Source organism: Myotis davidii, unplaced genomic scaffold (genome assembly GCF_000327345.1).
Source record: "Myotis davidii unplaced genomic scaffold, ASM32734v1 scaffold496, whole genome shotgun sequence".
Classification (NCBI taxonomy): domain Eukaryota; kingdom Metazoa; phylum Chordata; class Mammalia; order Chiroptera; family Vespertilionidae; genus Myotis; species Myotis davidii.
The window spans coordinates 2,346,706-2,370,103 of record NW_006289398.1 but is presented as its reverse complement, the minus strand read 5'-3'; the positions used below and the strand labels follow the sequence as shown (position 1 = coordinate 2,370,103).

Here is a 23,398-nt window from a genome sequence, read left to right as displayed (position 1 = left end):
CTCCTGGTCTTGTATATTGTGTTAGTCAGTATATGAATACAGGCTACAGAGATACAGGTATCACTGAGAGGACACGGTTCACTGAGTACACAGCACACACCAGGTGTGCTGTGTGTGTCCTTTCTGCAATCCCTTGGTCTCGGCACGTATCTCATCGCGTTGTGCCAATGTTTCCGTAATGACCTGTTGAAAGTAGGTTGCCTTTGGATCAGAATGGTATCCGTGAGATGAAATGTAAGCCCCCTCTTCTCTCAGGAATGAGGGGTGTGCTGTAATGGTTGGACCTTCCCTCTGAATGCCTCATTTGCTCAGAGGCCACGTGAGATGAAGCTGTTTTTTGCAGTATCAGTGTCTCTTTATCAGGAAGCAGATGTTTAAACATCGCAGGTGATTGTTCAAGTCTGTGTGGCTATTTGCTAATAATTGGGGTCGTTGAGAAAGAAACAGGCTGGAATTTCTCCTCCCCGTTCTGGAATGAGGTTTGAGCCCTCAGGAAGGGAGGAGGGTGCTCCCCTTTGTAGCCACAAGGGGGCAGCATTCACCCAGGCCTTAGCTCAGATTCCCTGGCGACTTTCTGGGGCCACCCGGAGCCCTGGAGTGTTGGGGATGGGCCGGGACAGGTTCGGGTGGGCTGAGGCAGCTGCTTAGAGAGGCCGAGGCCTGGGCATGGCCTGGTGAGGAATCGGTGGCTCTCTGTGCTCACAGCCAGAGGCAGTGCTGCCTGGAGCACTCGCTCCTGGCTGGTGGTCTCACGCCGTCCCTCTTGCCCCCACCCCGGTGTGCAGGCTGGATGAGCTGAACCTCTCCTGGTGCTTTGACTTCACTGAGAAGCACGTGCAGGTGGCGGTGGCGCACGTGTCCGAGACGGTCACCCAGCTGAACCTGAGCGGCTACCGCAAGAACCTCCAGCGGTCAGGTGAGAGCCGCGGCGCTGGGCCGGACCGCAGCTGGCGGACCTCCCGAGTGCTGTCCTGCCCGGCTTATCTCATTCCACCCGGTGCCTGTATTGTTTCCACCTTTCGCAGATGAGGGAGCCGCTGATCAGAAGGGTCAGGTACAGGCAAACAGCTAGCCAGCACCAAGGTTTGAATTCAGAGCCTGGAAGTAGAAACCTTTATACTCTCAAACCTACTGTTGTACTGCATGTAGAGAGCGGCTACAGTGTTTGGACAGGTTCAAGCCTCGGACTAATGAGAGGGCACAGTCCTCCCATGGCCACGTGCAAGTCCTAGCGTGGAGGGCAGGGCCCTCCCAGCACAATGATAGCCAACAGCTATCGTTGTAAGCTTGAACCTATGGTCCGAACCCGTTACCACATGTTTCTGAGTATAATGTGGGCTTGATAGAGTTCAGGTGCATGTAGTTGAGTAGGATCGAAACCCACGAGAATGCTGTAAACATCTTGACCACGCCCTGACTTTGCCTCGTGGAATCTGCTATAAAATACACGGCTTGTGGGCACTGGCGCTGTCTCTCCGTCCGGGAGCAGCGTCCCAACCAGACCCGGCTCATTCTCTTGTCTGTCTTTTCTCCATCCTTCACCGCCCCCTCTCAGGGTCCGTGAACCAGGCTGAGCTGGCGTGGCACATAAGGTGCCCTGGGGCTGAGTGTGCCATGGCCGTGCCGGCTCACCACAACTGCAAACTTTTTTTATAGTAGAAACAGGGATGGGGAACCTTTTCTCTGCCAGGGGCCAGTTGGATATTGATAACATCATTCGTGGGTCATTCAAAATTATCAGCTTAAAAATGAGCCTGCTGCATTTGGTCAAACATTTACTTACCTCACCTCTAAGGCCTTGGCAGAGCCAGACCAGACCAAATGACTTCAGCCCACGGGCCGGACCTTCCCTAGCCCTGCTCTAAAATAACACGAAGTGTAGTCATTTATTATCATCAGGTATCGTGTACCGTACGTAGCTGCAGGTGCTTTACTTTCATGCACAGGAGGTTTGTAGACACAGCAGCACTAACTCATGAGCAGTGCGTTCTTGTTCAGCGTTTACGAGGGCTGAGTCGCCAGGAAATGGGATTTTCAGCTCCGTTTTAACCTATGGGCCCTTCTTTGTACGGAGGTGCGTCTTTGAAACGTGGCGCATGCCTGTACAGAGTGGAGCTTGGTTTGCCTTTTGCTATGTGAGGGGCATTTTCCCCTCCCGTTTCTGCTGATACACCGGCTATGGCAGCGGTTCTCAACCTGTGGGTCGCGACCTCTTTGGGAGTCGAACGACCCTTTCACAGGGGTCGCCTAAGACCATTGGAAAACACATATAATTACATTGTTTTTGGGATGAATCACGATGCTTTAATGATGTTCAATGTGTCACAATGAAATGGGGGGTCACCACAACATGAGGAACTGTATTAAAGGGTCGCGGCATTAGGGAGTTTGAGAACCACTGGGCTATGGGTTGTTGCTAACCACTCGTTTTGCACAGTTCTCTTACTATTTCCAATAGTTTTCAGGTGGTTCGGTTGAAGTTTGGGGTAGAAAACTCTTGTATACCAAGGCGATATTCATGTCTGTCTAATCGTTTGCCACTCTGGTCCCATTGATCTGAACATGCAGCACAGTGGCAATGACAGTATCAGTAACAGATGCCCTCGTCTCGTTCCTTAATAGTGACCGTCATTTTTCTTCTTCTAGATTTCTCCACCTTAATTGGAAGATGCCCCAATCTTGTCCACCTAGACTTAAGGTATTTCTTCAAGTATTTATTAGAAAAAACACATGAAAAATCATGACTCCTCATGGAGTGAGGAAAGGATCTTACTGTGTTGAGGGAGCTCAGCGTGGACGGTCTGTCCTCCCCCCCGGGCACGGCAGGGTGGCTGTGAGTCTCTCCTCTCTGTTTCAGTGACAGCGTCATGCTGAACCACGAGTGCTTCCCCGAGTTCTACCAGCTCAACTACCTCCAACACCTGTCGCTCAGTCGGTGCTACGATATAATACCTGAGGCTTTACTGTGAGTATGTGGGTGTTTCAAAACTAGTTGAAGGCAGGGACCAGAGATGTCGCTGGGTGTTAAATCCATTGTCTGAGTAGCAGACGTTGAAAACATAAACATCGACATTAGTGTACTGCAAACTGGTTAGGGAAGGCCAGCAAAACCGAAAAACCAGGGCAGAATTGTTTTGCTCAACATACCTGGTAACGGTAAGTTGACTGAGGCCTAGCTGGTTTGGTTCAGTGGATAGAGCGTCAACCTGTGGACTGAAGGGTCCCGGGTTCGATTCCAGTCAAGGGCATGTACCTCGGTTGCGGGCACATCCCCAGTCCTGGTCCGGGTGCATGTGGGAGGCAACCACTTGATGTGTCTCTTTCATGTTGATGCTTCTCTCTCCCTGTCTCTCCCCCTCCCTTTCGCTCTTTCTAAAAAAATCAATGGAAAAATATCCTCAGGTAAGGATTAACACCCCCAAAAATAGGATCCCTTATGAACACCAGGCATGTTTATTTTATTTGGGTAGTACTTTTACTTTTTAAATCGCCCTTCACGTTGAGTTTAGCTAACATATATTAAATATCGTTGTTTATGATGCTTTGTTGAGTGTAGAATAAATACCCTTAGAGGGAAGACTGGGTGAGCGGTCGGCCTGGGCGGTCTGAAGGGGAGCTGAACGGTTTGGGTTCCATGAACGCCAGGGAAGCACCGAAGGCCTTGGCACGGGGCAGTGACATAATCAGAGCGAGGCTTTCGGAAGGTGCCTTGGACGCTGGTAGATAGACTGGGCTGGAAGGAAGGAAAAGCAGAGGCAAGGTAAGGTGGCCGTTACTATAGGGAAAGTTTGTGTTAAGTAACTGCTGGTAATATGAGTGTAAAAGATGCTCCTCACACCAGGTCACTGATGTGCTCATTGATTTGCAGTGGGATTTTGATGAAATTCCAAATCAAACATTCCCTCTCTGAGACTTTGTACTGTGTCCCAATCCGGAGCAAATACAGATCTGAGAGATGGATTTCTCAGCACATAGGCCTGGGTTAAAGAGAAAGAATCATTACCAGAAAGTATCGACTTTGGCCCTAGCAGGTTTGGCTCAGTGGATAGAGCATAGGCCCATGGACTGAAGGGTCCCGGGTTCGATTCCTGTTCAGGGCAGGTACCTCAGTTGCAGGTTCCCGGGCCCTGGTCAGGGTACTAACAGGAGGCAACCAATTGATGTGTCTCTCTCACATTGATGTTTCTGTCTCCCCCTCTCCTTTCCACTCTCTAAAATCAGTGGAAAAATATGCTCGGGTGATGGTTAAAAAACACACAAAGTGTTGACTTTGGGTAAACGAGCTCCCTTTTTTTCTGAGCCAGAATGTCACTGTTGACAGAATTATATTTCACCTGGGAAACACCAAAGAGGATTAGCTGATGTGACGTGTGATATGCAGAGGGAAGATGGCCATTGCCCCCTCTAAGGGCATGATTCCCCCTTCTCCACCGTACCCAACTACCTACCCCTGTCTGAAGTATCTGGGTGCAGGCACTTGAGGTTCCATCACATATAATGGGCTTGTGAACTGTTAACCAGTACAGTGGGGCCTTGACTTACGAGTTTAATTCGTTCCGTGACGGAGCTCATAACTCCAATCAAAAGTGAATGAGTGAGACACGTGATGCTGGGCTGATGTTGCGGCGTTCACTGTGATGTTTGCTGCGCCAACTAGCGGTGGGGTATCTGAAGCTGGCTCGTAACCCGAATTTTAGCTCGCAACTCAAAGCAAAAAATCGGCCGAGAGACGGCTCGTATCTCAAAAAACTCGTTAGTCGGGACACTCGTAAGTCAAGGCCCCACTGTATTGAGAAGTTGTCAAACCAGCTGACGTCTTTTGAGATGGGGAACCTGAGGTCAAGTCCATGTCCTTCAAGTGTGTGTAACCTTCCGGTGACTTCCAGCTGGTGCCACAACAAACATGTACTCTTACCATCACCAGCTTGCTGGCTTGTCCTCACCACACAGCAGCACCTTCCAGGATAAATCAAGAATGGAGACAGGACGCAAATAATGTTTGGATTTTAAATAAACCGATGTGGTGTTTTGCTGGTTGGAAATTTAGCGCACTGGCCTGTTCCCCAAGCGGTGGCCTGTGCTTTGCCGTTGGGTTCATCTTTGCTATTTTCCTAAATTGTGGGCTGCAGAGTACGTTTTCAGTTCGCATTTCATAGGGTCTGATCCAAGTTGTTGAAAGTGGGTCATGTCACTCTCGTGGGACAGTTTCCACAGACACTGAAAGTCTCTCTCTCTCTTCCTTTCCAGTGAACTTGGAGACATTCCCACACTGAAAACACTACAGGTTTTTGGAATCGTGCCAGACGGGACCCTTCAGCTGTTAAGGGAAGCCCTGCCTCACCTCCAGATTAACGGTTCCCACTTCACCACCATCGCCAGGCCGACCGTGGGCCTCAAACTCCACCCGGAGATCTGGGGCATCCGCTGCCGACTGACACTGCAAAAGCCCAGCTGTCTGTGAAGTATGCTTTGCAAGGTGCTGTCTCCTTTTTTTCTTTGGGTCAGGGAAACGGGCAGGGAGCCCGACCGCTAGAGTGCTCGGCTGTGTGAATTCTCGGTTTTCCCTTTGCCTTCGTCCTGCAAGTATATTAGAGAAGCATTTGAGAGAAAACTAGGAAGTGTTGCTCTTTTAAATGACAGGAAAAGCTGTCACTGCTCTGCTCCTAGGAGCCTAGTCGTGGGCCTTCTGCCATTCCAGGAGCACGAGCCTGTGATTTCAAGATCCACTGAGAGCAAAATTTGAGCCGCCTCTCCCAAGTGCCCTTCTTATTAAATCTATTTAGAGACAAGCTTAAGAATTACCAGCAAGCAAATACTTTTCTTCATCTATATGCTAACTTAACTTTCTTCTATTTAAATATTCAGTATTGCTTTGTTAGACATAGTTGGGAAAAATGATAAGCTATTCATATGGTAGGATGGTCGGTTTGAGGCAGTCATTCTGGGGATAGAAAAAGGAAAATGCCCATTTCAACTCTGCCTTTGCACTGGCAGTTAGGTTCATGGAAACAAGTAGTCCTGGGTCATTCACCTTACAATCTACACTTAAAAGAATAGCCGAGCGGATATAGAACGTGGAGGCTCTGGAGGTGGTTTCTGTGACAGGTCCATCTGAAGTATGCGCTGATGCGCGTGGATGAGGCACCCTTTATGTACTGTACTCCCAGAACACTGAAGTAGCTGAGGAGATGTGATTGTGGTCTTCTAACTTTATTAACTTTATGAGCAAATGATGTTAAGTGGGTTCTTTAGCTTTGAAAATGCCTCGCCTTGTTTTCGGAAGGTGCTAGTAAACGTCTCTCTTCTTGAAATGTGGGATGGGGTGCTGAACTGAAGTTGCCTGCGCTTGCCTGTATTGCTGAGGTTCTTGAAGTTATTTTTATATTACTCTAGAATCACGTCTTTTAAATTGCTTTTTTTTTTTTTGTCTTCCACAATCCCTGTTTTTACCTACCCACCCATTTTATAAGGTTACTGGACCTAACGTTCCCTAAGAACTGCCTGTTCCTCTCAATCAGAAATACCAGAAGCAGGTGTACGTGCCATGGTTTCAGAGCGGTAGCACAGCTCGCACCGGCAGAAAAGCTCACTCGGGTGTTGAGCCTTTGATAGCTCAGTGATATTTTGCCATGGCGCACAGAAGCAAATGGACTCAATACTTTAGAAAACACACTAATTTCTTATTTAAATTGATGACCTCCCCATATGTTCAAATGGAACAGAAAAGCCAAAACCCGTCATTTCTAATAACGTTGTTGGTTTTTAAATCACATTTTTCAAATGTTAGAAACGATGGTATGAAGTGCCCTTATCTGTCTAGACCTAAGGAAGAACATTTTAAAGTAGTTATACCAGAAATGATTATGTTTCAATCTTGTAGTAGCTCAAAAGTGCTAAATACTACTTGAGATTATTGTTTACAGATTAGTGACAAGGGCTGGGGACAGGATCCTGTTGGATTCTGACTTCCGGGTGCCCTCAAACACATAGTACTTCCAAACTCAAGTCCAGTCAAAAGCTATTTTCCTAACACGTCAGAGTAATCTGTATTTTTGTATGTGATTTCTACTTTTATAAACTTGTTTTAAATAAAACACATTTTTATAAAAACGAGTACTTCTCCTAAGTTGTGGTCCTTTTTTCCCCTCCTTTAAGCACTGTAGCTAAAATTGTTTAAAGTGCTTTAAAAAGAAATAGCACTTACAAACTTTTAAAATGTAGGCAATTGATGGGATAGTGCAGTACAATCCAGAAAAGTCAGTTACTAGCATTTTCATATTCACATCTGCTTCTGGCCCTGGATTCCTCTTCTATCTCCTAGCCACAGTTGCAGAGATATGAGGGACACTCTGGCTAAGTGTAAAATTCTTATTTCTGGATAAAGTGACAACACTGTCTCTTCTATCTGGTGAATTCAGTTGCAATCCAACATTTACTGAAGATCTACAGTGAGGAGGATATTGTGTTTGAACAGCAGCATGGGGGAGGGTACTGACCATATAAGGAAAGGTACCCGTTTTGGGGGCTGGGGAAACTAGAACCCCTTTCCACTGGATACCTAACCCTGAACAAGCAAAAAAGCAACCTCCTCTTCTCTTACCACTGCTCTCCCATGACTTGCTTTACTAAGGCCATAAATATCAGTGTATATGGGGCATCAAAAATACTAAGTCAGCATTATCTGAAGAGTCTCTACACCAGCGGTTCTCAACCTGGGGGTCAAACGACCCTTTCACAGGGGTCGCCTAAGACCATCGGAAAACACACATATAATTACATATTGTTTTTGTGATTAATCACTATGCTTTATGTTCAATTTGTAACAATGAAATTGGGGGTCACCACCACATGAGGAACTGTATTAAAGGGTCGCCGCATTAGGAAGGTCGAGAACCACTGTTCTATACTAAGGGTAAGCACTTTATCCTCGATTACATAACCAGTCATGGTCTGTGCAGAGATTAGCGGTGAAGGAAGTCAACAAGGCCAAGAGAAATGCACTCCCCTGCCCCTTCCACACTCACGGATCACGCTGGCCCCAGTGGCTGTGTTTTTTTGTGGGGGGGGGAGGGGGGACTTCTGAAACAACATTTGGGAAAGCCAGGTTTTCAAATAATGACCCCAAGAGAATTAAGTAAGTAAATGAAATAAAAAGGAAGAGATAGCAATAGTTTAATTTTATTCACATCTTGTTGCCATTAAAGGTTAATTCAAAAAAACATTTTTGCTATTCTAACATCCTTTGCCTCTCATCTCCTCTTACAAATAAATCCCCACCACAGAACAGAAATATTAGGAGTTATATTGCAAATGGAGCACATTAAGCAATTTTTAAACCTTTGAAATATGGCTTACGAACAATTTTACACAGCAATTTACCTATTAATATGTTACATATTAACAGATCTATGGTACCACATGGACAGATTTCCTTGATATTAAAGATGGAGTTGGCATTTTTGTCAAAAAGGCATTTTAAACTTATTAAGGGAGTTTCTATACTGTGGAATTTCACTTTATAAAGTAGATTTTAATATATCACTTGTAAATCAAACCAGAAACTAGACCAGCTCTGGGAAAACACTAATATTTACTGAATGCATCATGTTAACTGTTTGCTAGTGAGTATACAGATACTCTTAATTAGGAAAAGAAAAACATTCTTGTTTGGATATACATCAAAGCCTAGATTACTTTTGTGTAGTAACACTTATATTAAAAGTTTGACAAGAACATGTTAAATGTTGGCAAAACCAAGAGTACTCAATTTGATTGTGCATCCTCACTTTTACAGAATTTACTTCTGAGCTCACTGGACTCACATTCTATCAGGATAGTCCATTCCAGTCATCAATGAATACCCAGCAATTGAACCAGTACATGGGACAGAATGGGTATTCAATAAATATTTCAATGATTGAATAAATGGCATGAGACTACCAAAGATTTCAAGATGCAGCAATAGGTGCTTTTTGTGAAAAGTCTAGTGTTACATATAAGTAGGTCAAGAATTAGAAAAAAATAAATTCTCATGGGGGGACAAAAGGCCATAACATTTTATCCTCCAAGCTAATGTGAAAACTTGGAATATGAGCTAGGTGAAAACTACCATGGTATTAAAAGTAGATAAAAATAGTTTTGAGAGGTTTGACCAAACTCCTAGCACAATATGGCTAATCAGTTCATCCTTTTGTCTTTGAATCCATGTTAAGAGATTTTTAAATATGGAAGAAATCTATTATATTCAAGTCATTTTTAAAAAAATTGCCTATCACCTAAAATGGCTATGGGATAATTAATAATTTGTAACAGCATCGTGATTCTATCCAGTTATATGTACTTCACCCTGCATTGTCAAAATTAACCTGAAAGTCAAATGAAAACTATAAATAATTTTAAAAATGTTTGAACTTCTTAAATCAATAGTCATAATAATATTGTGTTCTGAAATTAGAAAATTCTTAGCACATAGAAAAACACATTTACCTACTTCAATTAGGTCAATGTCAGGATTTATCAAAATTCTCCATCAAAAATTTCTTTAAATCTTGATTTTTAGGTGTTATAAAAAATATATACTTTGAAGGTGATATACTAATGATAGGTGTTGTTCTGACCAATTCCACAAAGTTAGGAGGAAAGGGAAGGAAACATTTAATCCTTTATTTTGAACCCACCTCTAAATTTAAAAGATACCAAGTACTCTTGAATACCACTCATAAGTAATATAGAAATTTCACTGGTATCAGTTCTAAAGTTTAGTCCATCCACTTTCTTACAGAGTGAACACCTTTTCCCTCAGAACCCAACAGAAGAATAATACAAATCTCACTTTCTTAGTCACCTTTGAGCCCAGGGCCAACCAGTCTCAACAGTAACCCAAAGATGTAGCTTCTGACCGGTAGTCTGTTTCAGCAGTGCAAGTATTTTTCTGGTAATCAAAGTCTCGTCTGAGGAATCCTTCACTGTTCTAGAAGCACAGTTCGAAGCTCATCTTCTTTATTGATCATCATTGAAGCAATTGCTCCATCATTAAACTCAAAAGAAGTGCCTCCATCCACAACCATACAGGCATCCCAACAACGAGAGCGGACACAAACCCTAAGCAGAAAGCAACATCTCATTAAATAATAAGTTTTCTTAACTCTAAATAAGGTTTCTTTAAAACCCATCATTTTATCTAAAGTGGCAGGTGGGGGAGACATGACCCCTACTCTAAAGGTTTACTGCCACACAGGTAGGTTCAGTGTTGGTTCTGCTTTTATTCCACAGCACAGGGAAAAAGTTGCTTTCCAGTCGGTTTCTTTTAAAATGATAATATAATCTTGTTGTAGTCTAAATACTTTAGAAAAACTGCGTCGCCCAAGTAACTAACTATGCCCCTTCTATTCATTTACATTTTAGTGGTGCTAAAACGGCACATTCAGTTAGAAAGAAAATGTCATTTTCGCGAGATCAGCAGTTCCCCCACCAGACTTCGTTTGAAATAACTTTTAACATGAGGGTAATTACAAGGGGTGAAAGCCTCACACTCAGACTTTGGCAGCTTGCTTACTTTGAGGTGAAACAACGCTGACGACTGCTGGAGAAAACTCTGTTTGCTATTGGTTCTCGAATACTGAAAAGTATTTTTGGTTCTTCCGGGCTATAGAGCAGCGATTCATTATATTCGTTTGTTACTATGGAGAAAGAAGAAACAGGTATTAGCACATTCAATAACAGATGGTCACTTGAGAAGTGCAAAATGAAAAATGGATGCTATCTCCAACTCAGAAGCAGTTCTGTTCCACAGCTCTGTTTAGTATCAAGTACCTTGGAATTCACTACATGTTCCATTAAAAAACAACATCAAACCTCAGAGGGAAGGTAGGAGAGGGTGGGGGTAAGGGGCGACATCAACCAAAGGACTTGTATGCATGCATATAAGCATAACCAATGGACACAGACAACAGGGGGTGAGGGCATGAAAGGGAGTGGGGTGAGGGGGGCAATAAGGGGATAAGGACACATATGTAATACCTTAATCAATAAAGAAAAAAAATAATAGAGTGCATTAGCTCTCCAGAATATTATAAAAACAACTCATAAATGAGGATTAGGTTCCAAGATTAGTCCACAGAACTGTACATCACTCACAGTAAAGGAAATAGTTACATTTGGGGGGGGGGAGGGAATTCAAAGCTAGTAATTAAACAAAAATAGAGGAACTAGTTGATGGCACTCAAAAATGGAACTTGAGTTGCCATATTTCCCCTGCCAACTTCTTTTCCAAAAGATCATGTCAAAGAGTTCATAAGTTAATAGTCTTGATATAAAATGCAATCTCAAAAATGATAGGCAATATGCTTTCACTTCTGAAAATGCCATTATTCAAGACAGTTTTATAAATTGCTGGGACCTGTGATCTCTCTAACAAGAGGCGCATCAGAGTTGGCAGGCAATGCACAAACTGGTTCAAGACAACTGTACGACAAAATCAGACTTGACAGAATGATCAGTTTAGTAGCATATTAAAGACCATCAGATAATCTGTATTTTCCAAAATTTCATCTGAATTTTTGGGTTCTTTTAAAAACCTAATTCATGTTTTTAAAAAGAATTTGCCTCCCTGGGAACACACACATAAAGCACGTGCTGGCTCTGAAGAAAGTAGGTCCAGAGTGTCAAGTGACCGCGGCCCTGGCACTCACTATTGCTTCTGAAGACAGATCCTCAAAGGAATAATGGTCATTCACAAAGCAGTTTGTTTATTAAGGGAAAAACCAACCACTTGATGTATACATACCCTTAATTAATTTACATACCTGATATAAATTTCAGTTGATCTATATACATTATGTTTAAGTTAAATTACATAAGACTCAATTACTATAAATGCCCAATTTTCCTTTCTTTGACATAGATTTAATGCTATGCTAGCTCATAAGCCATGATGAAAATAATGTTAGATCTCAAACTGAGAGGAAGAAATAGTCCAATTTAGAGAAATGAAAGGTAATTCAGAGATTTAGTCCAGTTTTTCAGACTAACTTAAAGACAAATCATCTGCCCAATGAAGGAATTCTTGTGTAGAAATCCAGACATACAAATATATGAACTGACACTTTATCATGTATTGCTAAGTCATTTTAAAGGCAACCAACAAGAATGAAGTTACTCTAATAACTCTCAATTCAAGTGTGTGTTTATGGATGGATGACAGTTTTAATCTCATATGCGCTGATATCCACTTTGTGTAAGTACTTTACTTGGGGTTTATATGTTAAAAAAAGAAGGTAGATGTAACTATAAATATGTTTGGGCTTTTCGTTGTTTTTTAAAGGAATTTACACCTTCATATCAAAGGATCCTCTTCAATTAAACACACAGTAAGAAAAGCTTTAGTTTGATGTCTACAACATTGATCCTGATAAATGAGTGGACTTTAGTGTGTTAAAATTTCATATGTAAATAAAACGAATGTTATTTTTCAGAATTTAAGTATTTTTAAAATAAAATTTAAAGAACAAAGCTGAAGAGTCCCCAAGCACCAGTGATCTACCTGCCCTCCTCCTTTTATAGCAGAGGGAGTGGAGGAGTGAGAATCACAGTCCTGCCCATCGTTTCAGTCAGGCACTGGCTGGTCTGGGATTGGAACCCAGATCTTTAAATTCCCTGGTCGGTATCCTTTCTTTCAACAGGACTAGTTCTCTTAAAGGAACCCTGAGGTAACTGGGCAGGAGCAGCCAAGAGAGGGTCAAGCAGAACATGTTAGTGAATGTGAAGCATTCATAGCTCAGTGAATTTCCCCTCATTCAGAGGATATGAACGGCACACTGAGTTTAGATGTGCATTTCCTATTTGCCACATGTGTATTTTTCTGTACTTTCCTATTCCCCAAGGCTTATTTGCAGTTATGCTGTTTCTGACATAGACAAAAATCATAATATAAGAGTTTTATATTATGATTTTTGTCGTTTATAATATAAGAGTTTTATATTACGCTCTTTGTCGTTTATAATATAAGAGTTTTATATTACGCTCTTTGTCGTTTATAATATAAGAGTTTTATATTATGATTTTTGTCGTTTTGAATTTTTATTGTTTAAATATATTTACTAGTAAAGGGATATTAAACATGTTTGAGACAAAAAAGTATTGTGCTCTGCTAAATAGACAAGTACACATCACAATAACATCCTAAAATCAATACAGAACTTAAATGAAACTTAGTAATTAATATCATTTGTCACTGACCTTTCTCTACCAGTTCTCTGTTCAATGGAAGACTTAAACTTCCTTGTCGTTTTGCTATTGAAAAAGGAAAGAGGGAATATATATTGATTAAATAAAATACTTTGTATCATGTAATAGCTAATACAGCATAAAACATATGCATTCTATAGTATAATTACAATGTATTATAGCTATTTTGGTACTCACCAATATTTAAAACATCTTCCACAGCCTGAGTTGCAACCCTGTTAATATTGAATGACCTAGAAACAAACACCACATAAATTCTTTGTTTTAATTCTAAAAACATACTAAAAGTGAGAAAGGAATAATCTACTTACTACACAAAGAACTTTTAGAAATTAACAGAAAAACACAACCAAAGACAACAGCCACTTCATCCAGTTTTAAAAAGTGGGCCAAGTACATGGACAGTTCATAGACCTGTCTGTATGAAAAAAATGCTCATTCTTACTCATATTTAAGGGAATACAAATTAAAACATACAGTTAAAACAAGGTTATTCTCAGATGTGCAAAAATTAAAAACTGATAACGTATTGGCATGGATATGGGAAAAGAAGTATAGGAGTTGCCATCAAAGAGCAATTCTGCACTATTTAAATTTAAATAGGATATATTCTTTGATCTAGTAATTTACTGTAAGATATACTTGCATATATAATACACAAGGACACACAAGAATTTTACTGAGACATTGTTTATAATAGCAAACCAACTATATGTAGTAAAACTCAAATATATGTAGCAATAGGAAGCTGGTTAAATAAATTATAGCTATTCAGCAGAGTACTATGTAGATATTAAAGAATTAAATAGAACTAAATGTGTTGATATGTAGAGACAACCAATATATTAAGTTAAAAAGCTGAAAGCATTATATAGTATATATGTTACTTTCCTGTTTTATTTATATTAAAAAAAACACACAATTATACATATATTTGGTGATTATGCCTGGAGATTAGTACTAGAAATTTGAAATTAAAGAGAGACTAGCTTTTCATTGTATACTCTTTTGTACTATTTAACATATTTTTAACGTGTAAGTATTTAAGTCATAAAATAGTTTCCTGAAAGGTAAGAAATCCTTTGCTAGTATGATACCTAACTTAACCACTTACAAACAGATGTTAACACAAACAAGAATAACTTTTAAAAGTAGCTCTGTCCTGGGGTCTATATAAAGCAAGTTTTAAAAAAAAGTTCTTCTAGAAACTTAGAATTATTCATACTCTTCTCACACGGTATCAGCAGACAATCCTAAGGAAAAGGAATAACATAAGGAGCCATACAACTCTAACCCAACTCAGTGACTCTGAACTTTTTTGAGGGGGGATAATAAATACATATCCCATTCTAACCCTATCTTCTATACATTTTGAAAAATGTGAAAATATTTTGAATAAATCTTTTAAGAAAAATGCATATACACAAATTTTTAAATTAAAAATTTGGGGTCATTCACAAACCAAATCCCTCTGCTATAAAAATCTAAAATCTGGCCCTTGCCTCTTCACTATTACCTGCCCAATTTCACATTCTGACACACCAAGCTCATTGTCACCTGTGTGCCTTTGCTCATGCCTGCTATCTATATCAGTGGTCGCCAACCGGTGGTCTGGGAGGTCCAAAGGTTGGAGACCACTGATCTATATATTTAAAAGGCTAAGCAACCGTCCAACCGTCCAGTAGGTATAACACATGCTGACCACCAAGGGAAAGGAGCTCAACACAGGAGCTGTGGAGGTGCAGTGACTTGGCAGCGGTGGTTCTCGGGTAACGCACCCTGGAACCAGTGGAGGGAGCCCGATTCAGGGGTGCGTCACCTGAGAACCGCCCTCTTGCAATCTGGGGCCCCTCAGGGGATGTCGGAGAGCTGGTTTCGGCCCGATCCCCACAGGCCAGACTGAGGGACCCCTCCTGCCAGAGGGATCCCACCCACTCCGCAGATGCCCTTCGAGCTGCAGCGCTGCACCCCTGGTGCGGCCAGTGGGGGAGGGACCATAGGAGGATGGCTCCAGGGAGTGTCTGGCCCATCTCGCCCAGTCCTGCCCCACTGGCCACCTTCTAATTAACTTCTTTTCAATGTGCAAAAATTCGTGCACTGGGCACTAGTTTGGTAATAAAGTAAAATAGTTTAAGTGTCCTGACTGTCTTATTGTTTAGTATAAGTTCCCAATACCTATCTCACATCACCTGCTATGAGACATAAAACACTTAGGGCACTACCTGGCTCATGGCAAGAACTCAGCACTAAATGAAAATGCCAAATCCAAGGGATATGTATGTTACATTCTCATTCCTGTGAATATCACATTTTTGGAAGATACTGTTTTAGAATTCTATTTTAAATCTAAAAGTCACATAAAAATGACCTATGTTTAGTAGGGTTCCATTGAATTAAATATATATAAAGGACAAACTATTTTAGTAAGTAGTATCTCCTTATCATAGTTAAGATTTACCTTAGAAGAACAAAGGGCTAAGAAGACTTGCTGTAATATTCCTAGATTCCTATTATTAGGAATACCACTTTCCTATTAAAACCAACCCAAACTAAGTCCTCTGAATTAGGATTAAATTAAGACTAATGTCCTGTGGCTAGGACCTGAATCTCAGCCAGTTCATCCTACCTTTAGAAGTGGTTTATATTCTACAAGGACAAACTACATGACTACGCAAGCGTTAGCTAGCACATGATCACTTTTTTTTTCTATATCCTTTACCATACCAAGTTCCCATCTGAAATCAGACATACCTTGTACTAAAGACAACCAAATTGAAAGACAAATTGGGTCTCATATCTTCATTGGCTAGCAAAACTTTCTTCACTTAAGAGCACTCCTCACCCTTACATCTACTAGGACAGAATGTATGGAGGACTCGAGACAGTCTTAAGAACTAACAGAAACGTATGAACCCACTCTGTATTACATCTCCCAGTGTATGTAGCAAATCATGTCCCCCAGTGGGAAGGGAACCAAGATAATAATGCTACGATTCAGACACACCTGCATACCCCTACTGGGGACCAAGTCCACAATCCAGGTATGTGCCCTGACCAGGAACTGAACTGGCAACCTTTTGGTGCATGAGACGACACCCAATCAACTGAGCCACACTGGCCAAGGCAACCAATTTTTTAAAATGATACTTTTCATTTTTTCCCCAAAGGTTCATTTATTTGACTAAGACTGGGATTTTTTAAAAATATGTTAAGTTACTGACTACTTATGAAGCAAGTGATATGATGTCTGAAAATTTACTTCCAAATAGGTCTTTATAACCCTAGCTGGTTTGGCTCAGTGGATAAAGCATTGGCCCACGTACTGAGGGTCCTGGGTTCGATTCCAGTGAAGGGCACATGCCTCGGTTGCAGGCTCAATCCTCACCCCAGTCAGGCATGTGCAGGAGGCAACCAGTTGATGTGTCTCACATTGATGTTTCTCTCTCTCTGCCTCTCCCCTTCCCTTCCACACTCTCTAAAAAAAATCAATGGAAAAATATCCTTGGGTGAGGATTTACAACAACAACAACAAATAGATCTTTATAAGATGAAAGGATATATAGGGGAACAGAGAAAACACAAGATTGGACATGGGGATTCATTATACTATTTTCCTATTCTTGTATATATTTAAATTTTTTCGCAATAAAAGGTTTTAAAAAGTAATGCTGAAAAATAGGAACTAAAACTCCATTTTAAATGACCCAAACTTCAGACCATAGTTTCATAAGCACAATTTGTGCGCATGTAGTCTTTATTCAAAAAATATCTGCATGAATAGGTGCTAGGGACTATGATATGCACACAAAAAATTAAGCAAGGGAAAAAAGCAACACTAGACACCATCCTAAATGCCTTGAGTTGTTCAAACTAGCTGGGTATGAGCTTACTAGACCAGTGGATGCCAACCTTTCGGACCTCATAGACCACCGGTTGGCGACCACTTACGAGATAACTAGTAATGTGATAAGTGCTATGAGAAAAAGTGCTAGAGAGGACAAAAAAGGGGTTAATTGTGCTCATGAAAAAAATCTAGGTCCTAGTAGTTTTCCTACAGAGAGAATGACATTTGAAGACTGGATTTTTCAGCCAGTGGATGGAAAATGGAGAGCGTTCAAGTATTCAATGCAGAAAGAAGTTGCATTGAGTAAAAACAAAAGCCCAGAGAGAACCTGGCTTGTGCTGAGAATTCCAAGTAGCCTGCAGTGTCCCCTGTGCTGAGGGTTAGGGCAGAGCAGCGCCAGGCTGGTCAGGAACTTCAGGCCATAAAGGGCCTTGTACGACAGACTGAGTAATCTGAACATAGTCAGGAGTTGATGAAAGTTTTAAAGCACAGATGGGGTACAGTCATATTTTATCTGCATTTTAGAAATGACACTCTGTTGGTAGGATGAATGACAGCCTGAAGAATAAAGGGCCAGGTACAAAGACTACTCACTAAAAAGTGGGGCCCAGGCTAAAGAAATGGCAATAGAAATTAAAAGGGGGCTGGGGGGGTGGGGTTAAGGATTTCAGAAGTGCCACTGACTAGATTTAGAGACTGGTTTGTGGGAGACTCAAAGATGCACTCAAGGTTTGGAGGAACAATGTTTTTTCTCTAGAGCATTAACTCAGGGTAAACAGTGATACTATTAAGCAATGCAAAGACACAGGCAGAAAAACCAAAGACAGTAAGTCCAGTTTTAAACGCACTGAATTTGAAAAGCTACTACCACTCTACCCACAAGGTAATTTTAGAACAGGAGTCTGTCCTCAGGAGGGGAGGCTGCTACAGGGAGAAGTCTGGGAGCATCGCGTGTGTGCGACGTACAAAGCAGAGGAGACTTCCCAGAAAGAGGTTCCAGGCTAAACAAGACACTGGAGCCCAGGTTAGCTCTGATCAGACCTTCAGTGCACAAACCTCCAGCGCCTGGTTTTTGTAATGGACTTTGTTTTCATTTCTTTGCTATTATTTAAAATATTCTTCATTTTTAAGAAATATGTTGTACCTAGAAACATTGCTCATCTTCTTTTTCCTCTTTACAAATCTAGTGAGATGGGCCAAATAATGCCCAGAGCTGGGCTGCACTGCGGTCTAAGAAGTCAAGGCAAGACTTCTAGACCCAACCCATGAGTGAAGCAGAAACCGAGCCACCACACAGCCCCACCAGGCTGCCTGCTGTGTATCGGAGGCCTTAGATATGCCGATAAGAGATAACGAGTATATCACGTTACTTAAAATACTTCACAAAAGTCGATAAACAGCATCCCAAGTTACTCACCAGGCCTTTGATCCCGTTCCAGTGCACAAATTGAGCCCTGAACTCTTCTGTTTTTCCCAAGGACCATCATCAATTGAAATCTCATAGTAGGAAGCCCTATGAATTAAGAATATAAAACTGGGTTTGCTGAACTGGAGGCGCACAGTAAATAAGACATCTTTTTCAGAACTGATGAAATCTATGTAGGCCAGCCTGACTTAGTAGGCACACACATCATGATGCTAATGCTCATATTAAGTGAAAAAGTTAAAAAAAAAAATCTGCATGTCTACGTCCCTCTCTGATCTATGTGCTCCTTTCTATCAATACTTCACATTCCAAACAGGGCATCTTCTAAGGTTTTTACCTGGCATTGCTGCTGCTGCTTTTACGGAGTCAAAAACACACAGAGCCTCATTTCAGAATTCAAAAAGAAAAACCATTCTCTGGTGAGTGTCTTTCTTGGTGGCTAATCCTTGATATACGTAAGTCTATTTCTAATCCTTCAAGTTACCAGGATTTTCTGCTACGTTTCTGTTGAGTTACATACTATTGTGCCTTTTGAGTTGATAGTAAGCAAACAAGTTTAAAAGAAAATTCTCAACCAGCACTGAACTACTGGGCAGAGCTAGAGGTTTGTATTTCTTACAGTATTTCATCAAATGGGTTTTCTGGATACTAGCAAAAGTGATACTACTCTTTAACTGCATGAAAGTATAAGTGATTTGCAACTATTCAAAGAACTTTTAAAACATGTAAAAGTCTATTTTGTAAACTATAACTTAGATAATGTTGTCACTAATCAACACTGGATTATTTTTCTCCAGCAAATAAAAAAGTTAAAATAAACCCTTAATAAAATATAGCTTTTTAAAATTAATTATCAGACATACTTGCAAACACTAACACTCAAGGGATAATTTAACTCTTGCTCTAACCCTTTTAATCTCTCCGACCAAGCTTTGGATCTGTGAAGGTTTTATATGATACAACTCCTTTTCATTTTTTCTCAGAACTCAGCATTCTCCATAACAGTAAAAGATAGCACACTTAATATTCACATTTAATCTACTTCATTGCTTTATTATATCTTCTTAGAAAATTAGGGATTTTAGTCTCATTAGGAGCTCGTTATGTACAGACAAGCCAGCCAAATCACTGGAATGGTTGCTACTATGCCAGAATCACATGGAAACAAGAGATTAGAGGTGAGTGGGGAGAAAAGTGATAGTCAGGTGAGAGATAACGAGCAAATTTAGTGTCATTCTTTCATACAGGTTTATCAAGATTAGTCAACTCATAGAATTTTTGTTTCAGGGAATTATTTTTTTAAAGCAGCAATAAAACTCACAGTCCCTTTAGAGTGGGTATACTTCTTCTTAAACTGTCCACTGCTACAGCCCAAGAATATGACATTCTAGGTTAGAACAAATAGGAGAAAAGAAAAAAATGGGCTTTTAAAATGTTCTTAAATTTAAGAACATTATAAATGAGGCAGGAATAATATTGCTGCACTTCGTATTTTTCAAGCAAGGCACTTAAGTTCTCAGGGCACAGTGAAGCCTAACACAGGATCTGGAATTCGTTCTGATGCTGACTAGTTATATGACCTCGGACAAGTTCCATGAACTCTCCAAATCTTTATCTCAATTTTTCCCCTGGTAAATACAACTCCCTTTCTCGCAGGGTTGCTATGAGCATTAAATGTGATACAGGCACATCGCAGGCATCTAATAAGTGGTTGCCACTTCCTTTCTGCCTGAGGGTCTATATCACAGCATCTTTCCAAGTAACCTCTAATACCGTCAACAGGGAAACCTCTTCCAATAGCATCCGAAGACAAGCCCTGCTGTCCTTATCTTAGTAAAGACGTAAGGTGAGGCATCGAAGAGCACAAAAAGCAGCAGCGTCAGACATTATGTAGAGATAAACGAACCAAATCACTACTGCCACAGGAAGTACAAGCATTCAACCAAAACCTCCTACTGGGACTTCACTGAATGCCCAAAGTCTATCCATTTATCCCAGTTTCCCTCCTTTCATGCGTTATTTTATTTTTAGTAAGTACAAATTATAAAGCAACGCTAGTAGAAGCTCTCAGAAGTTACAACCTTTAAAATATACAAACATAATAATATAAGCCATTAAATGGCTTCCCTGGAGTAAAAGCATAAACTCACAAACCGTTTTTACCTTTGTCATCTATTCATTTTAATAGACTTTCTCCAATCTCATTTAAAGTTGTGGTTCTCTTATGTCTTTAGCAATAATACCATATTATATCACTAATTAGTGACATTTTCTTCCTTCTCCCTCTTATTGCAGAAATGTACCCATTATTCATTTCCATATTGCTTCATATTTGATACACAAAAGAAAAAAACTTTACATACAGTATGTCTTACTATGTTAAAATAAATATTTTACACTTTATTAAGTTTTTTAAAGAATATATCTTTTATTACTTTGAAGAATTTTACTTTTAATAATTTTTTAAGTTATGCATTTTACCACCACCCTCCAAAAAATTAAGATACCATGACCTTTATCTTATTCATCTTTATATTCCTAGTGGCTCTCATAATACACACAGCAATGCATAATATATTTTTGTTGAATAAATTTAAAGTTACATTAATCCAAATAATTACAACTACTCAGAACAATTGTTCAAGTCATTCCTGTTGAATCAGGCTCTGTTCTTTCCAGTACTACCTAAGGGAAATCACTGGCTAAAACATAGGTCGCTTTTTGAATTAAGACAAATTTACATATACAAAAAGGAGAAGGCATGTTCTAAAGTACTACCAAGAGCTAAATTAATTTTATATTATAGCAATCATTTCATAACTAGTAACTAATGACATTTTATAACTGATAACGAACACAAAGTTTTGCAAAAAAAACTCGACTGACAATTTAAGCTAAGTTATATTCAACACCCACAAAACAGATTTCATCCATAATAAAACTCTTAATAAAGAATTTTATTGCCGAAACCGGTTTGGCTCAGTGGATAGAGCATCGGCCTGCGGACTGAAGGGTCCCAGGTTCAATTCCGGTCAGGGGCATGTACCTGGGTTGCGGGCACATCCCCAGTAGGAGATGTGCAGGAGGCAGCTGATCGATGTCTCTCTCTCATCGATGTTTCTAACTCTCTATCTCTCTCCCTTCCTGTCTGTGAAAAATCAATAAAATATATATTTAAAAAAAAAAAAGAATTTTATTAATCTTAATTTTTTGCTAATAATGGCTACAAATCTTAACCTGGCAATATACTTGCCTTATGATGTTGAACTAAGAAGGACGCAATTATCACTTACGTAGTATTCCTGACAAAAACGTTTAGGCTGAATCTAATCATGCAGAGGAGAAAAAAAAAAAATCACACAAATCTAAAATAAGGGCTATTCTGCAAACCAACCGGCTTAGACCATTCAAATATTAATATCATGAATGACAAACAGGAGTGAGGCTAAGGACCTGTTCTTAATTAATTTGAAAGGTTCATGACAGCCACATGCAAGGCGAGATCCTTAATTGGATCCTGGATAAAAACAAGCAAACAAACAAATCAGCTTTAAAGAACATCATTAAGACAATTAGGTACGTTTTAATAAAAGTTTTATATCAATTGCCGATGTATGCCTAGTAAGTATACCATTCTCTTAAACACGCATAGATGATAAATATAAATGCACCTGTATGATGGATGAAAGGTTCTGGGAAATACTGCAGTCAAGAACCTGAAAAACTTTGTTTAGCCTAGGGCAGTGGTCGGCAAACTGAGGCTCACGAGCCACATGGGGCTCTTTGGCCCCTTGAGTGTGGCCACGAAGTTTCAATCGCACTGTACGTGCGTGCCCGAAAGTGGTATTTAGTGGAAGAGCCATACTCAAGGGGCTGCAGTTTGCCGACCTCTGGCCTAGGGTTTCACAAACTTTTTGGGTCATAGAACCTTCTTTCTCTTTAATATGTATTAACGTGTATGAAGGTTTCAGAAATATTTCATTAAATAATTCATTTCTGTTACTTAGACAGTATTAATTATTCACAAATCTTAGGTTGTAGAAATTTAATAAATATGTAAAAAATACTAACACGTTCAATTCCAAACTCAAGCTCACAGGTTTAAATGTACCTGGAAGACAGGCTCTCCCCAATGAAGACTTCGTTTAGTGCTCTCACTGGCAAAAGCTGGGGTCCTGAAGCCTCAGGCCCTGCAGGTAATGAAGAAACAAATCCAAGACAGCTCTTAAATTTTAGCAATGTTATGACATAAATTTTGTAAAATTAAAATATTCATATTTTGTTGTAATAGAATCTATACTTTAACAGTATTAACATATACAGTAACTCAAAGTATTCATAATATAAACCTCAAAGTCATCTTACATTACAGCTGCAATGAACTTTTCTGACTCTCAAAAATAAACCTTAATTCTTCTTGAAACAATTTCTCAAGAGTGGTTAAAATATACTTATCCATCTCACAAGATTCTTATTGTCCCACTTAACTAGGTTTTACTTTGGAAACTTCAGAGGTGAAATGACCAAATACCTCCAAAGGAGAGGCATTTTGGATTTAAGCAGCACATTACATGCCTGGCTCACATTGGAAACCAAATCAGTTGGTAGAAATCAGATCTGTTTTTTTTTAAGTTTTTGTTTTTCTTGTTTATTCATTTGTTGCTTTCAGTTATATATCCCACATGAGTGAAATTATATGGCTCTTAACTTTTTCTGTCTTATTTTAGGGTCAAATATATGGTGGTGAAAGTGATTTGATTTTAGGTGATGGGCACACAATGCAATATACAGATTATGTATCTTAGAAATGTACACCTGAAACCTAAATAATCTTATTGACCAATGTCACCCCAATAAATTTAACTTAAAAAATGGGCTCAATA

At 40.1% G+C, this 23,398-nt stretch overlaps 2 protein-coding genes across 6 annotated transcripts in view; one reads left to right on the top strand and one right to left on the bottom strand.

Moving 5' to 3' along the window:
• Positions 1-5,487, top strand: part of SKP2 (S-phase kinase-associated protein 2, E3 ubiquitin protein ligase) — a 25,416-nt gene extending 19,929 nt beyond the window's left edge. The window contains exons 7-10 of the mRNA XM_006761755.2: positions 786-916; positions 2,647-2,698; positions 2,858-2,965; positions 5,248-5,487. Coding sequence (XP_006761818.1) covers positions 786-916; positions 2,647-2,698; positions 2,858-2,965; positions 5,248-5,461 — 505 coding nt within the window. The 3' untranslated portion in view covers positions 5,462-5,487. The remainder of the gene's footprint in view (positions 1-785; positions 917-2,646; positions 2,699-2,857; positions 2,966-5,247) is intronic.
• Positions 5,488-5,497: 10 nt separating this feature from the next.
• Positions 5,498-23,398, bottom strand: part of NADK2 (NAD kinase 2, mitochondrial) — a 28,918-nt gene continuing 11,017 nt past the window's right edge. For 2 of the 5 annotated variants that reach the window (XM_006761756.2, XM_015562641.1), the window contains exons 7-13: positions 22,627-22,705; positions 19,837-19,902; positions 18,507-18,602; positions 13,423-13,478; positions 13,237-13,290; positions 10,556-10,679; positions 8,158-10,101 (exon numbers count right to left, since the gene is read on the bottom strand). In XM_006761756.2, the coding sequence (XP_006761819.1) occupies positions 9,963-10,101; positions 10,556-10,679; positions 13,237-13,290; positions 13,423-13,478; positions 18,507-18,602; positions 19,837-19,902; positions 22,627-22,705 (614 nt within the window). In that variant the 3' untranslated portion in view covers positions 8,158-9,962. Of the gene's footprint in view, positions 5,578-8,157; positions 10,102-10,555; positions 10,680-13,236; positions 13,291-13,422; positions 13,479-18,506; positions 18,603-19,836; positions 19,903-22,626; positions 22,706-23,398 lie in introns of those variants that run through there. The other 3 variants (XR_435571.2, XM_015562642.1, XM_015562643.1) reach the window with 3 other exon arrangements.